The sequence below is a fragment of the Ovis aries genome, chromosome 17 (genome assembly GCF_016772045.2).
Source record: "Ovis aries strain OAR_USU_Benz2616 breed Rambouillet chromosome 17, ARS-UI_Ramb_v3.0, whole genome shotgun sequence".
Classification (NCBI taxonomy): domain Eukaryota; kingdom Metazoa; phylum Chordata; class Mammalia; order Artiodactyla; family Bovidae; genus Ovis; species Ovis aries.
This window is the reverse complement of record NC_056070.1, coordinates 72,345,084-72,360,173: the sequence shown is the minus strand read 5'-3', so window position 1 is coordinate 72,360,173 and position 15,090 is coordinate 72,345,084. Positions and strand designations below refer to the sequence as shown.

General features: G+C 67.3%; 1 protein-coding gene and 1 long non-coding RNA gene across 7 annotated transcripts; one reads left to right on the top strand and one right to left on the bottom strand.

Annotated features, from left to right (window-relative positions):
* Positions 1–383: 383 nt before the first annotated feature.
* Positions 384–13,435, bottom strand: AIFM3 (apoptosis inducing factor mitochondria associated 3). Of its 6 annotated transcripts, XM_027956878.3 has the most exons (20): positions 11,561–11,642; positions 10,992–11,183; positions 7,550–7,763; positions 7,322–7,428; positions 7,091–7,200; positions 6,956–7,000; positions 6,647–6,743; positions 6,454–6,566; positions 6,110–6,196; positions 5,668–5,759; positions 5,450–5,580; positions 5,255–5,370; positions 5,082–5,153; positions 4,928–4,991; positions 4,427–4,503; positions 4,211–4,328; positions 2,636–2,734; positions 2,186–2,261; positions 1,594–1,698; positions 384–756 (listed from the first exon to the last, which is right to left on the bottom strand). In XM_027956878.3, the coding sequence occupies exons 2-20, from the start codon at positions 11,020–11,022 to the stop codon at positions 717–719; spliced, it is 1,794 nt and encodes a 597-aa protein (XP_027812679.1). In that variant the 5' UTR covers positions 11,023–11,183; positions 11,561–11,642; the 3' UTR covers positions 384–716. The 6 variants fall into 6 exon arrangements, with proteins under 6 accessions (XP_027812679.1, XP_027812678.1, XP_042090138.1 ...); XM_027956877.2 differs by lacking the exons at positions 10,992–11,183; positions 11,561–11,642 and having other exon boundaries at positions 7,550–7,806; XM_042234204.2 differs by lacking the exons at positions 384–756; positions 1,594–1,698; positions 2,186–2,261; positions 2,636–2,734; positions 11,561–11,642 and adding exons at positions 12,487–12,664; positions 13,397–13,435 and having other exon boundaries at positions 3,540–4,328.
* On the top strand, positions 2,631–8,140 carry LOC121816892 (uncharacterized). Its single transcript, XR_006056606.2, has 2 exons — positions 2,631–3,752; positions 4,267–8,140. It is a non-coding gene; the product is annotated as an uncharacterized LOC121816892 (long non-coding RNA).
* Positions 13,436–15,090: the final 1,655 nt, after the last annotated feature.

Genomic DNA, 15,090 nt, shown 5'->3' with positions numbered 1-15,090 from the left:
TCTCGGTCCTACTCTAGGCAGAGCCTCAGCTGCTTCATCTGCGAAATGGGCATTCAGGAAGCTTAGGCTGCCACGAGACCCAGTCCTCGGCCCTAATGTGGTCAGCGCCGCGGAACTGCCAAGCGCGACCTCCTGTTTCAAACTCTTGGCACCCTCTACCTGCAGTGCCCTTCCTTCAAAATCCAGACCCAGGGCTTCGATCTGCGGGGGCGCCTTCCCCAATCCCCGGGGGGTGCAGAATCAGCTGCTCCCTCCTCGGGGCGCTCCTAGACCAGGCTTCCTCCGTGTGACACTTCGCTGGTCTCTGGTCCTGCCTGTGTCCCCCGTGATCTGCTTTCTCCCCCGTGAGAGTTTGCCCGGGTATAGTGGAAGTCACACAGCTCTGCAAACGTGTGCGTTTTAATGTTAAGATAATATCTAGTACGTTGCAGGGTCCCACAGGGGACCAGTCCCAGTAGAGGAAGAGGCCAGCCCGCCCACCCCCACCCCACCACTGCCAGCAGTCCTCAGCACCGGAGGCCTTGGGTGGTGAGCATTTCCTGGAGGCGACCGAGGCCTTTCTGGGTGGGGGAAGAGGGGAGCCAGGCAGCCGAAGGCAAGCACTGAGGGCGCTCAGGGTCTGCCCCCTGGGGTCCTGGGAACTGTAGCTTGGCACTTGCCCCCCGGGGCTCAGCCTCTGTCCCTGACGCCCCAGCAAGACCGTGCTGTGTGCAAACTCAGGAGCCTTTCCCTGTGAGCCAGGACATGTCACCGGTCCTGTAGGAACGAGGGAGGAGGCGTGAGGGCAGAGGGCGGCAGGCTCCCCCTGGGCACCAGGAGCAGCGGGAGCTGTGTGTGGCCCTGGTGCCCGGTGGGGAAGTGCCCGTGGGCAGAGGGGGAGACCACCAGGCGCAGGCTCCGGGCTGAGGTGGGAAAGGCCCAGAGGAAGGAGAGGACGCACGTACTTGCTGAGCAGCACAGACAGCCTTCTCGAGGCAAGAGGGAGAGACAGAGAAGGCCCGGGAGAAGCCTGTCATTCCTGCCCCTCCCTTGGTTCCCGGTTTCCAGCGTGAGCCCCCCTGTCCCGTGGCCTCCAGGCTTTCCTTGACCCTGGGATGGGTGTGGGGTGTGGGGGTCTCTGCAGGTCGGCTGAGCCCACAGGGTGAGTCCCGGTGGCGCCGTGCCAGGGTGAGGTTACAGCAGCAATGGCTGCTGCCCAGTGTCCCTCAGACGCCGAACAACCACCCCAGGACTGCCAGGGCGTCCCCAGGAGGAATGAGAATCACGTTTCTCCATGGCTGTGTTCTGGGCAGCAGGGTGTCCCGGGCCCCGTGACTGCCCTGGCAGTGGGTCTTGACCCTTCCCTGCAGCACTGGCCGCGCCCTGGACACAGCCTCCTTCCCTTCTATCCACAAGAGCACAAATAAGCAACCTGCTCCCAAACCACAACCCTTGTCCCACGTGACACCGTAGCCCTGGGAGCTTCAAGCTGGTTGATGGGGGGACGGGGAGAGCCCCGGGAGGCTGTGGGGGCAGCTCACTGCCGTGGGCAGCTTGAACCAAGGCCTCTGGAACGTCTGCCCCCTCCCCGGGGCCTCCAGCACCCACACTCACTCCACTTCCCGCTTCCGGATGGTGCGGCCGGAGGCCAGAACCTCAGCCACCTTAGACACGATGGGGTCGTAGTTCATGCTGGCCACAGAGATCACCTCGTCGCCCCTGCAGGGAGAGGTGGCCGAGCCTGAGGACTGCCAGCAGCAGCCCCTGTCCTTGGAGACCGGATGCAGCTGGGGCTCAGGGAGGCTCCCACTCCGGACCGAGGGAATGCTATGACCACCTGGCATCCCCTTGGCCCAGCACAGCTTCCGGTCCCGCAGGACCCCGTGAGGCTCCTGCCCAGTGGGGTTCACGGCTGACACCTGTCCTGGGACCCCGCCCTCTACCAGTGACCCTCTGTCCAGTGACCCCAGTGTCGCTGTCCTCGGTGTAAAAGTAGGCCATCAGCCCCCATCTCCAGGAGCTGACCTCAGATGATGAAGTGTCCGCCTCCCGCGGGGCGGCTGTGCCCCACTTCTGTGCCCCTCTCCTGGCCGGCCTCCCGCCTAGCTGGCCCCCCTTGCCCCTCGGCCCACCGCCTGGCGAAGCTGGCTCCTCCAGAGCAGCAATTCTCCCGGCCAAGTGGCCCCCTCACCCTCATGGCTCTCACTTGGTGTAAAAAGCCACGAACTTGAGCTCGTCCAGATCCCCTTGGATGATGACATCGTCGAAGCCGTCTCCGTAACCTGCAGGACGGGCGGAGGGGACGTGGCTTCACCAGGTCCGCGTGCAGCGCCCTTCCCACGATGCCCTCGGCGGACCTGTAAGGGGGTCCTGGCCCCGCCGCCAGCGAGCTCCTGGCTTCCACCTGCAGCCGCCGTGGTCCCGCCCCCGGGATGCTCCTCACCCCGCCCCGAGACGCTCCTAGTACCACCCTCCGACGCTCCTGGCCGCCCCCCGCCGCGGGATGCTCCTGGCCCCGCCCCCGAGTGCTCCTGGCCCCGCCCCCGGGTGCTCCTGGCCCCGCCCCCGGGTGCTCCTGGCCCCGCCCCGGGTGCTCCTGGCCCCGCCCCGCGCTCCGCCACACCTGGGCCCCGCCCTCAGCCGGGCCCCTTGGCACCTGCGTAGCGCAGGCTCTTGCCGAACATGGCTGTCCACAGGTAGGGCACCGTGCTGATCTCCGCCTCCTGCGCCAGCATGTTCTGGGCCGCCACGCGCCCTGTGGGGCCCGCGGTCGTGAGCGCTCCGCCCCAAGGCCTTGCCACCCCTCTACTGCCTGCCCGCCCCCTCCCGCTCTCCGGGGACCTCTGATATGTGGGGCAGGGACCGGGAGTGCCCATCCCTGCTTGCCAATGATGGGTGCAGAGGTCACGCGGGGCCCAAAGCTGGCCATTGACGTCCAGTGCCTGGACTGGGTCCGGAAGGGGCCGGCTTCCCGGGGCCACCCATGTCAGGTGTGACTCAGACACCTCACCAGACAGGTCAGGTCTCAGGAGGGAGGCGGGACAACGGGGCACCAGTGTCCAGGGGAGCAAGGACGACAGGCTGAGTCAGCGTCTGAGACAGAAAGGGGGCGTGGCTCCCCTCTTTGATCGAGGGGTCCTGTCGGACCCCTGCAGTTGGATGTCTGTGACCGTCCCCTGGACCCTCCTGGTTAAACATCAATTATACAAGCAGTTCAAAAGCTTGACGCTTTTGAACTGTGGTGTTGGAGAAGACTCTTGAGAGTCCCTTGGACTGCAAGGAGATCCAAGCAGTCCATCCTAAAGGAAATCAGTCCTGGGTGTTCATTGGAAGGACTGATGCTGAAGCTGGAGCTCCAATACTTTGGCCACCAGATGGGAAGAACTGACTCATTGGAAAAGACCCTGATGCTGGGAAAGATTGAAGACGGGAGGAGAAGGGGACAACAGAGGATGAGATGGCTGGATGGCGTCACCGACTCGATGGACATGAGTTTGAGCAAGCTCCGGGAGCTGGTGATGGACAGGGAGGCCATGGGGTCGCAAAGAGTCGGACACGACTGAGTGAGTGAACTGAACTGATATGAGCAGTTTGTGTTCCTTCAAACCTAGCACCAACCGCAGACCTTAGGCCTGAACAGAGGCTAGCACCAAGAGAGGGGCTTCAGGCTCAGACGGCGCGAGAGTGACGAGAACAGAAGAGGGCGCAGGGCGTCTGGCCATCCGGCCTGAGCAGCTGACTGGCTGTACCGGCAGCTGAGGGGCCTGGACCAGGTGTGTGCAGTGACCGCCCACGGGGAGGGGGACGTGGGTTTCCAGGCCCAGACGGCCACCTCCCAGGGGCCTGCAGGTGGCAGCCAGCTTCACAGTCTGTCGGGTGGCCCAAAGGGGATGCAGTGGGGAGCTGGACTGGGTCCTACTAACCTCCCCACCCCCGGTGACTGCATGGGTTGGTGAGGACTTCTGAGGAACGTGATGTTTGAGAACAGCGGGAAAGGAGAGGCTGGGGCAGGGGCAGTGGGCTGGGGCGCTGTGGCGGCGGAACTGGGCGCCCAGAGGATGCTGGAGGGGTCTAGGGAAGGAGGTGGCAGCAAGCCGGCTCCATCGCCTGTGTGAGGCTGGCCGGATGAGCCACTGCAGGGCCCTGAGTGGCAGACCCCAGGAGCAGGGCCCACAGGCAGCAGCTGAGGGGCGGGCCCGGGGGGAGGCTGCTGCCACCGGGCTGGCGGTACCCTGGGCGTGAGCCATCTGCCAGTGGGGGATGTTCACTCTGCGGTTGTTCCTCCAGGCCAGAGGGAAGGTGACAGCGTCGCCAGCTGCAAACACGCCGGGGATGCTGGTCTGCATCATCTGTGGGGGGGGCGCGGGGCTCATGGGTGGGACAGGCACCCCAAGGGGGTCCTCCCCCACCCCACCGGCAGCTTGCCCACCTGCCCCAGCGGCCCCACCTTGTTGACGGGGATGAAGCCTCGGGAGTCCAGACTGATGCCACTCTGCCTCAGGAAACCCGTGGCAGGCACAGCGCCTGGCAGGACAGGGCCCCTGTGTCCACAGCAGTCCAGCCCAGCCCATGCCTTCACAGCCCGTCCCCTCTGCGTGCACCCCCAGAGACCCTGTGTGTCTCCCATCGGGCCTCAGGTACCCCCTCCGAGAAGGTCTCCGTGAAGCGCCTGGTGGGGGTGGGCATCCGCACCTTCCCCCAGCCCGTGCCACCTCCTCCCCCAGCTGGAGCAGGGGCCAGCTAGAGCCTCACCTGTGTCCACGCAGTTACTGGGCAGGCGTCACTAGAAGCATGCCCCATGCCAGCCCAGGCCAAGTACCGACTCTCCAAGAGCCCTGACCGGTGGGTATGGTCAGACAGGCTGGGGGAGCGGAAGGGACTGGCCCGAGGTCAGCGTTGAGCAAGAGGGGGTGACCCTGCTCCCTGCCACCGCCCGCCCCCTACTCACCGATGCCCACCACACAGACGTCGGCCCGCACCACCTTGCTGCTCTTCAGCACGACCTCCTTCAGCTACGGAGAGCGGCGGGGCGGGTGAGCAGCTCCGGGGCACAGGAGAGGGGACAGAAGGGCCGGGATGGAGGGGAGTGGAGGAGGGCCCACCTTGCCCTCCTGGGCCCGCAGCTCTGACACCTCAGTCTGCATGTAGAACTTGACACGGTTGTTCTCAAACATCTGTCAGGCGGTGGGTGGGGCGGGGGTGCAGGGGTGAGAGCTGGACAGGAGGGACAGGACAGGCGGGGGCCCGGCGCGGTTGGATCCCCAGGGGGGCTCACCTTCATGAGGGCGCGGCCGACACGCTCCCCCAGGAACCTCCTGAAGGGGGTCTCCTCCACCTCCACCACGGACACTGAGTGGGCCTTCTCAGTCAGGTAGGCAGCCACCTCCATCCCTGGGGCAGGGGGGGTGATGCGGGCTGGCACCCTGCACCGCCCCTGCCAGCGCCACCCCAGGCTCCCCCGGCTGCTCACCCAGGAAGCCGGCCCCCACGACCACGGCGTTGCGGCCCCGGGCCAGCCTCACCACGCGGTTGGCGTCCTCGGGCGTCCGGATGGTGAGCACGTTCTCCACGTCTTTGCCTTTGCAGCTCAGGGTCTTGGGGCTGAGATGGGCCAGAATTGGGGAGAGGGGCGGCTCCCGGCCCCGCCCCCAGCCCTCTGCCTGGCGGGGGTTGCGGGGCCCCTCCCACCTGCTCCCAGGCGCCAGCAGCAGCTTGCTGTACTCCAGCTTGAAGCCATCCTTGAACACGGCCTTCTTGTTCCTCACGTCCACTGTGACCACCTGAGACCCCCGGGGGAAGAGCATGGCCTCCACCACGCTCCGCGCCTGCCAGGCCCTCTGGGCAGCTCCACCACCCGCTGAACCTTCCTCCCCGCACCAGGCAAGCCCTCTCACACTTCAGCCCCACCTCCTCCTCAAAGCCCTCCTGAAGCCCCAGGGCCTACTTAACCCTAACCCTAACCCTACCCTGGGGCCCTGTGTGTACTATGATTCCCCCAGGCCTCGGGCATCCCTGGGTGCCTGGGCCCCTGGGCAGAGGGGTGTGGAACACACCCACACCTCCAGGGGCCTCACACCCACCCTCCACGGTGCCCAGGAAGCCCTCCCAAGCCTGCTCCCCTCGTCCACACCTGGGCCTCGGTGAGCACCTCGATGCCGTGGGCTCGGAAGAACTCCTTGGGCCTCAGGGCCAGCTGCTCCGGCTGTGCGTCCAGAGACTGCCGGGGACACTGGCTTGAGATGGGGCCAGGCGGCCAGCGTCCCCTTGGCAGCTGAGGACCGAGGCCTCGTGGATGCGGGGCAGCCCGGGCCACACAGAGGCTCCAGGGCGGAACTCTGCCAACTAGACCTCCTGGGCACCACAGACAGGCCTGGCACGGGCAGAGAGGGCAGCCGCCCGGTTCCCCGGGGGACCTAACTGTGGGCAGAGGGGCGAGGGTCTGGCCCTGCTCAGAGCCATTCGCGCCCTGCCCACCTTGCTGAGCTTGGGCCGGTCGTAGGGAAGGTGGCGGTCCAGCGTGCACAGCACGATCCGGTCTGAAAAGCCCTCCTGCCGCAGCGTCTCCGCGCACACCAGGCCAGCTGCCCCTGAGCGGAGGGGACGGGGGGGGGACGGGTGTCAGGAGCCCTCTCCCCAACCCGCCCTGCCCCGAGGACCCAGCACCAACCTGCGCCCACGATCAGCACGTTGGTGCTGACGCTGTGGCCGGCGCTTGGCGAGATGCATGTGGCCATCACCTTGGTCCTTCGCTGCAGCTGCAAGGCCTGGGGGCGGCCGGCTCGCTGGGGGCAGCTGGGAGCGGGGCTCACTGCCACCCCCTGTGCCCACCCGGCGGGCCAGGCTCTCCTGCCCCGGTAGTGCCTCTTCCCCACCGGGGAAGCCCTCGGCCGGCCTGCCAGGCTCCCTCCCGCCCCAGGGACCCAGAGGCCCTCGAGCCGCATTCCTCCCTGCCTGAGTCCCCAGCCTGCGCCCTCACCTGCTTGCTGGCCCGGACGTGCACCTTCTCCTTCTCGATCTTCACCTGCAAGGGCTGCGGAGCTCAGGCCCAGGCTTTGGGGTGCTCTGGCCCCTGCACCCCCAGGGGCTCACCCCGCTGCACGCCAGTCCCCACCTGGAACTTGTGCAGACTGTCCAGGCCCGGGAAGTCCTCCAGGTCCCCGGTGCTGACGTTGAAGCAGGCGCCGTGCCAGGGGCAGCGGACCCGGCCACGGGACAGCACTCCTGCAGGGGGCAGGGCTGGGCCACCAGCAGAGGCCGGGCTCCAAGGGCACCACGGTCCCGTCCCCACAGCCCCAGAGCCCCCCACCAGCAGATGGGGCCCCCACGGGCACCCACACCTCACCTTTCACCAGGGGCGCGCCATAGTGCGGACATTTGTGGCCCAGGGCATGGAGCTCCCCGTCCTTCACCAGCAGCACCTTCCCCCAGCCCAGCTCCACCTCCCGCATCCTGGGGGCGGGGGGGGGGTGCTGCCTTCAGAGGCCAGGGAGCGGCCCCCAGCCCCAGACCAGCAGCAGCCTCCGAGGCCGTGCCCCACCCCCTCCCATGCCCTCCCAGGCCCAGCACCCACTGGCCGTTCTCCAGGTCCTTGACATGGCAGACAGCGGCCTCCACGCAGTCCTGGGCACCAGGGTAGGGGTGGGGGGCGGGCAGGCGCTCGTCCGCATGGAAGTGGCGGGCGGCGCCGTTGCCTTGGTAGGCCCGGGGGCTGCCCTTGCCGCTGGTGGACAGCTCCTCCTTGCCCCGGTCCTTCTCGGGCAGCACCACCTCGATCTTGAGCTCCACTGGGGGTGGGCGGGGTGTGGGTGAGCCTCCAGCCCAGCCCATCCCTCACCCACCCCTCCAGTGGGAGGCCGAGCGGAGGTGCTGGGGGAGCCCTGGGCAAGCGCGACGTGATGTCTGTGCGTTTTTTTTCTCACTAACAAACTGAGCCAGGGGCACCAGCAGTGTGCGTTTGCCTGGAGCGGCCCCTTCTCCAGGAACCCACATGCAGGCGAGAATCTGGGGCCGGAACCCTGACTCCGAGGGCACAGCCACCATGGAGGATGGGGGTGGCCCGAGAAACTTGGGACGCAGCCCGGGTCAAGGTCCCTGAGTGAACCTGGGTAACCGAGGCCTGCAGAGGTTTGAAATTTTTTCAAAATTAAAAGAAAAAAGTGTATATGCTACATAATTTCAACTGGAGATAGCTGCTCTTGCCAGCTGGAGAACCCTTCATTATTTGCCAGGTACTGAGTGCAGAGGGCCTTGGGGGTGGACCCCACCCGGGCAGTGCGTGTGGAGGACGCAGGCGTACCCCCCTCCCGTGGGGCTGACTAGGAGGGGCACTTAGCAAGATTATCACTTTCTTTATACTTCTCCACATTTTCCAAATTCCCGACTCGAGCCTCGGGTATTTTTCTAATTAGAAGGGAACAATAAACAGAATTTTCAGCAGCGATAATCCGGCCTCCCGGCCCGTGGCTGCAGGGAGCGGGGCTGAGCGCAGGGCACTGAGCTCTGGTGCAGCGTGGGCGCCCCCCGCCCCCAGCCCTGGGCCCCTGAGCCCCCAGGCCCCTCCCCCTAGACCTGACCTCCAGAAGCAAAGAGCCCAGGTGGCTCCTCAGGGCCTCAGCCCAAGCGGTGGTCCCCTTGGCCTGGGCCCTTGTCCGTTCCTGGCACAGCTCAGCCCTGCTGGTCCTCCTAGACACAGCCCAGGGGCCGCCGCCACTGGCCGCCCCCCGCCACGCTGCCCTAACCCCCCAGCCTGGCCCGGCCCCTCATCCGTCCATCCAGCGCCCCCACCCGCCCCACCCAAGCTGCAGTCAGGGCTGAGCTTGGTTCCCTGATTCCGGGGGCAAGAAGGGCCGGCCCACACATTGCGCTGAAGCTGCTGCTTCAAGTGGGGGCCTCCGGGTGGGCTGGGCTTTTGCCTTCATTTTCCACACTCGAAGTAACAGCGATCGAATGTTTTCAGAAGAATTAAAAACAAAAATACTGTGGGCTCAGCTGACACCAGTTACGTGAGCTGCACAGACCAGAGCTCACAGCAGCAGCCCTGCAGGGGCCCAGAGGACAGCCACGCCCAGGGGCTTTCACCCTCCCTCCTCCAACAGAAGACCCGAGGCGCTTGATGATGTGGCCTAACGGGAAGGCGCCAAGGCGCGGGCCGTGCGGGACCCTTAGCCCCTTTCAGCAGATGCCCTCATTGTAAAATGAAAGAGCAGAGCTCACCCCCTTCGGGGCAGTGCAGCTGAAGGCAGTAATACATGCAGCTTAGGGCAGACGCCCAGTGCGTTTCATTGCTCAGCTCTGAGCCTCCTGGTGGCCACGGCAAAGAGGGAAAGCCTTTGAGTACCAGAGTGCCCTAATGACCGGAAGGTGGCCGAGGCTGCCCTGGTTGCACAGTGGGTAAGGGTCTGCCTGCCGGTGTAGGGGATTGTGGTCTGGGGAGACTCCACATAGCACGGACTGGCTCAGCCCTGCACCACAGCTGCCGAGCCCGTGGACCCAAACCACGGAAGCCCGCACGCCTAGAGCCTCTGCTCTGCGACGAGAAACCCACTCACCGTGACGCAGGACGGACCCTGCTGGCTGCAGCCAGGGAAAGCCCGGGCAGAGCGATGGAGACCCAGTGCAGCAGCAGCAACGGCAAAGGCAGGCGAGCAGATGCCAAGAGGCCTGCACGTGCTCCCGAGCTCTGAGCTCAGGAAGGACGGGCGTGGAGCACTCCCCGAGAAACGCGGGGCTCCCGGGCCCGGGCCGCGCTGGGCGTGCCCTGGAGGTGGACAGGGAGGACTTCGCCCGAGCCTCTGTGCTCCTTTTGGTCTCCCTGTGGGCTGGGGACCCCCAGAGAACTCTCCTGGCCGGAAGGCGCTCACTCCCACGCGCTGAAACCCCAGACCTGCCCCGAGTGGGCCCCGGGGCCCTGAGTTCCTGCCCCCGCTGCCGCAGCCCACAGGGAGCCCCGCCCCCCAGACAGGAAAGAACAGCGTCCTGCGAGGGCCTCCCGGGTGCCGAGCCCTGTGCCAAGCGCACCAGCAAGCGCGGGGCACAGTTACGAGGCCCGTCTCACAGTGAGAACACAGAGGCTCAGAGAGGCGACGTCGCCTGCCCAAGGCCACGCAGTCTGGAGCAGGCACCGGATTTGAGCTCGAGAGCACTGCCCCTGGTGTGGTAAGAGTGACCCGCCCCTGTCCTGGGGGTCCTGGGGCCGGGGCTCCGAGAGCAGCAGGAGGCCCCCTGGGCCAGGGCATCCAGCCAGCCCAGCAGCCCTGCAGGAGCCTGCTACAGGGCCAGCCAGCACCCTGGGGTCCACTGCCGACGGGCGGGAGTCGCGGTCAAGACAATTGCGTCTTTTGCCCAAGGGCTGGGTTTCTGCAGCTTGGGAGCGGGGACCAGACGCAGGGGGCCTCTCCCGGACTGGCACCCCTGGCCCCCAGGTTCCTCCTCAGGCCCAGGGAGACGAGAAAAGGCTCGCGGGCTTCAGGTTGTGGAGCCGCCGGCTCTCAGGTAAGGGCAGCTGGGTGAGCGGGCAGGGGGCCTAAGTGCTTGGGTCTGGCAGGGTGGGGATGTCCTCCACCAATGGGGAGTGTGTCCAGAGAGGCCTAGGAGGCGGCCCAAGGTCACACAGTGGTCAGAAGAGATGGCAGGGCTGGACCTGTCCGCTCCACCTCTGAGTGGTCTAGAGAGCTCAGGCTTATATATTTTTGGGGTGGGTGAGGCTCAGAGAGGTTGCTCCCATGCCCTGGGTCACAGGGCGGCTGAGTTCTCTCCAGAGCCCCCTTCCTCAGCCCTGAGGGGGACAGACCTCCCCCCGCCACCCACCTGCCCCCAGCAGCAGGAGGAAGCCTCCCCTCCCCTCTCTGAGAAAGGCACTGCCGTCGTTCCCACCGCCAGCACCCTGAGCCCCAGATAAAGAGGGCTCCAGCTGCCCCCCCTGCCCACAGTGTTAGCATTCGGCGGCCTCCGGGTCTGACCTACTTCGGAGGCAGAGGGGGAGGGACGGAGGGAGGCAAGAAGGGAAGAGGTACCTGGCTTGGGCTTGGAGAAGCAGCCGCCCATGGCGTGGGGCCTGTGGGGCGGGAGGGCGCGCTGAGTGGCGGCTGTGGGAGGCCTAGGGTGCCCCCTGGGTTGCTGGGCCCCCTGCGGCTCTCAGAGATGCTGGCACTACCATCCCAGTGGGAGCTGCCTCCGGCAGCTTCGGAACCAGGGCTTCGATGAGGCTGCGGGTAGAGACGCAGAGAGATGGAGCCGGGGGACTTTGGAAAGGGGCCGCCCTGGGGCCGGGTCCCCGAGGAATCACGGACCGCACCTGCCTCCTGGCCCCCCAGGCTCAGCACCCTCACTCCCCTCCCCTCTGGCCTACCTCCCCCTTAGGGCAGCCTCCCTTAGGCCCAGGAAACCCCACGATTTCTGCGGCCCTCAGAGCGCTACTGCCTGGGAGCCCCGGGACCCTTCATTCTCCAGGGCGGCCACCGTGCCTGGGGTCAGACTCGGGTCACCTTGACCGATCAGAGCTCCTCCTCCAGCGGGGGGCGGGGGTGCACATTTAGCACTCCCTGGCCCTGCCCCGACCTCGGTGGGCAGCCCTGGTACCCACCTCTTCCAAGGGCAGCTGTTGCCTCCCGTCCCGGCGCCAGAGTGGACCGAGGCCGCCCGTCCGGGAAGGCAGGGCCAGGGGCAGGGGTCCAGGAGGCGGCCCGGCGTCCACCCCTCCCCCAGCGCGCCGAGGCCAGGAGGGCCGGGGGCGGGGCTGGGGGCAGGCCACCGGTCCCCAGGGAAACCCAGCTCCATGTGAACAGAATGGGCTGCCCGACGGCGCACCGCCCCGCTTCCGCTCCCCTCCCCTGCTCTTCCCCAAAGCCTCTGACGTTGGGGTTCTGCCCAAAAGCAGATGGAGACACGGGAGGGGGCCAAGGGCTTGCCAGGGCCAAGCAGCTGGTGGGGGCATCCAGGTGGCCTCCCACCTAGTGACTTCCAGACAGACAGGGACCCAGGAAGGCCCTGTACCGCCCTGCAAGCCGCGGGGCTGAGGAGGGGTTGCCCCATCCTCCAGGAGACCCGCGCGGCTGGAGCTCCCAGGACCACAGGGGGCCGCCCGGAGCATGCAGCTTACACGCGGGACTCAGAGGGCCCAGGATGGAGCTGTGGCTGCCTCGCTACGCTGATCTCCCCAACTTATCCCCCCGAAGTTCTTCCTGGAGTTTAAGCAGCTGAAGTCCAGCTGGTCTGGTTCAGATCCCAGCGAGGACCCCAGAGGGTGCCTGAGAGCAAGGGGCCTGGGAACTGCAGGGAGTCTGGGGGGGACCGTCTACTGCCTGGCACCCGCCTCACCGCCCTGGCGGGCCGCCGCAGGAGAGGTAGTCCCTGAAGGCCACCTGGGCGCACCCTTGCTCTTTCCCCCACTCCGTGCCAAGGCAGGTCGGTAAGACCGGGCCTCCACCCGCCCCACCTGCCCTTCCCTGGGCACACGGGTGCCCCTCCCCAGGCCCTGGCTCAGCCCTGCCCACCGCCCTCCTGCCTGACCTCTGGCCTTGCGTCAGGCCTGCTGGAGGCTGGCTTCCCAGTGTGCGTCTCACTCAGCGGCCGCTGCTCTGCCTTCTGTCCCAGCGGAATCCAGGGTGGCTGGGCAGGTGGACAGAACTCTGGGTCCAGCCCACGGGCACAGTGGGTGAGCTCTCAGGGGCTGCTTCCGCCTGGGGGCCTGGGCGGGCAAGGGGCTGTAAGCTGTCAGACCTCGGAGTCCTCGGGGTTGCTGGGCCACCGACACCCCAGGAAAGGGGCGACCTCAGCTTGTCTCCAGGTGCCCAGACGTCCAGACCCCCGAGGTCTTGGGCCTGGAGAGAGATTTGCTGGGGACAGAAACCTCCCCAGAGCTACTATGCGCCGGGCTGGCGTGGAGGCCCCCGCTCCCGCAGGTCCAGACACCCCCACCAAGCAAAGTCCCTTTGCCAGGACACACCAAGAGGGCACCCCGAGTCTTGGCAGGCTGCCGCCCATGCCCACAAGCTGCCCAAGCTGCAAACAGCCCTCTGGGACCCGCGTGTGTCCCCCGAACAGCCCCAGGGACCCGCTCCCCACTGCTCCAGTCCGCCTGTCCCGGGGGCTCCCCTGAGCCCTTTCCGCACCCACCCCGAGGGGCACCCCCAGCAGCTGGCTTCGTTTTCTGGGACAGCGACTGAGCTGAGCTCCGCCGGCCGCCGGCCCTCGAGGTCGGGGGGCGCTGTCCGACCTCCCCCCACGTGAGCCCGTCCCCCCGGGAAGCCCCTTCCAGCCTGCCTCCGGGACCCCTACCGGGGCCAGGAAGGGCATCAGCGCGCGGAGGGGCTCCCACGGCCGCGAGCAGGCGCCGAGTCACGGGACAGGGGGCCGAGGAGAGAGGGGCGTCCCGCCGGGCAGCCCCTTCTGGGCGCCGCCCCCAGCCCCGCGCGCTCACCTGAGCTCCGCCGGCCTCTGGAGCCTCCCGGCCGCGCGCGGGCGGGCGGGGCGGGGCCGGCGCTGCGGCGACGCTGCGGCCGGAGCCGGGAGCCAGCGCCAGCCGCTGCCGCGGAAGTGGGGCGGCCCGGGGCAGGCCGCGGGGGCCTCGGCCCCGGACGCCGGCGGGGTCTGGGGCCCTGACATCCTGGCGACCCCCATGGGGCTCCCGGCTGGCGGCAGGCCGGTCCTTTTTCCTTTCCTGTCTTGGAACCAGGGGCTCCTGGCAGCGTGGGGGCAGTGAAACCTCCCGCAGAAAGCTCCCAAAGTGAGCCCAACGGGCCCCGACACCTCGACGGCTTTGGGGGTTCAGCTCCGTCCCTCCCCGCCCTCCCCACACAACGCCTTCCACTTTGTACTTTATGACAGTGTCTCCTTCCCAACTGTCCCTGCATGTGGAGAACTGCCCGAGTCCCTGTAAATCATGGTGTAGCCTGGTGGCTTGTCACGTCCCCTCCTCCAGGAAGCCCTCCGGGGGCAGCCTTTCTCCCCTAGCCTGGAGGTGCTGTTCCTGCTCTGGGGCCTTCCCAGAGTTTCCAGGTACTGACCGTCCAGCCTGTGCTGTGATCGGGTAGGGCTGGGGCTCAGCGAACCTGTCACTCAGCCCAGCGGGCCTCCGACCGGCATCTCCTGTGCCGGCTGGCATGAGCCCTCTTACTTGCCATCTCCCCGGTTTCTGGGCCTCCGTTCCCGCCGGCAGGGGTGCCAGGATGACCAGCCTTCGAGGCAGTCTCTTTATGTCACAGGCAAACACCCAGGGGGCAGGCATATCTCCCCACGTCTTACAGATGGGGGAGCTCGGGCAGGCACCCGAGGGCAGGGGCAGGGCCTGCGGGGGTCACTGCTGCAGGCAGGTGAGGGGCCGGGGGCTGCAGGGGGTCACTTTGGTCCACCCCTCCCTGCTCCTGCCGCAGGAGGGGCCCCGACACGGGCAGATGGTGCTGCTTGGCGGGGTGCCCTGGGCCTCCACCCAGCCTGCCCCGACTGCGCCCTCTGCTGACCCTGTAGCCCTGTCCCTGCGCCCCCCGCCCCCCAAGCCAGGAAGACACTGTGCTCCTTGGGAGAACCGTGGCTGTGGCGTCGGGCGTTGTGGCCGCTCTTGGCTCTTCCCGGCAGCCGGAGGAGGGAGGTTCTCTGGGTCGTCTCCATGATACAGGTGTGAGAGCCAGGCCTCAGGGGGCTTGGGGGCCCCCCCACCCCAAGCCATGCTGCTGGTGAGGGGCGGGGCCTGGCCGGGCTGGCAACTCAGAGCAGGGGGATGGGGGCGTCTCCAGTGCAGGGCGCCCGTCCTGGTCTGTGAGCTCTTTGAGTCAGGGAGCCCTTTGTTGCCCGGGTCCCCAGGAATCAGGGGGCACCTGCAGTGCCCTCCAGCGAGGCTCCTCCAGGACAGCAGACAGGTGCAGCCTGGGACACGGCGGTGCTCAGGGTGGGGCTGGGGGCTGCGAGGAGGCCGAGGACGGGGTGCATGGTGGGGGAATGCCCATCCACCCCACACCCCGGCCTCATTCTGAGCCCCTGGGGCAGCCACGACTACATCCTTGTGGAGCAAAAGCGGAGCCGGAAAGCAGGCGGCGGCCTCCGCGAGGGCCCTGGCTTAGAGGTGGTGCGTGTGGACATGGGGGTCCTCGGGCCGCCCGAGGTCCTCACCTTGCCCCG

What these genes read in the sequence shown, in the direction of transcription:
- AIFM3 (XM_042234202.1), bottom strand. Translation starts at nt 7,806, where the DNA reads ATGGGCTGGGCTGGAGGCTCACCCACACCCCGCCCACCCCCAGTGGAG. An exon ending in TGGCGCGCCCCTGGTGAAAG is followed by an intron (nt 7,201 to 7,321) that starts GTGAGGTGTGGG and finishes TGCCCCCTGCAG; the next exon opens with GAGTGCTGTCCCGTGGCCGG. An exon ending in CGTCTGTGTGGTGGGCATCG is followed by an intron (nt 4,504 to 4,927) that starts GTGAGTAGGGGG and finishes CTGTCCTGCCAG; the next exon opens with GCGCTGTGCCTGCCACGGGT.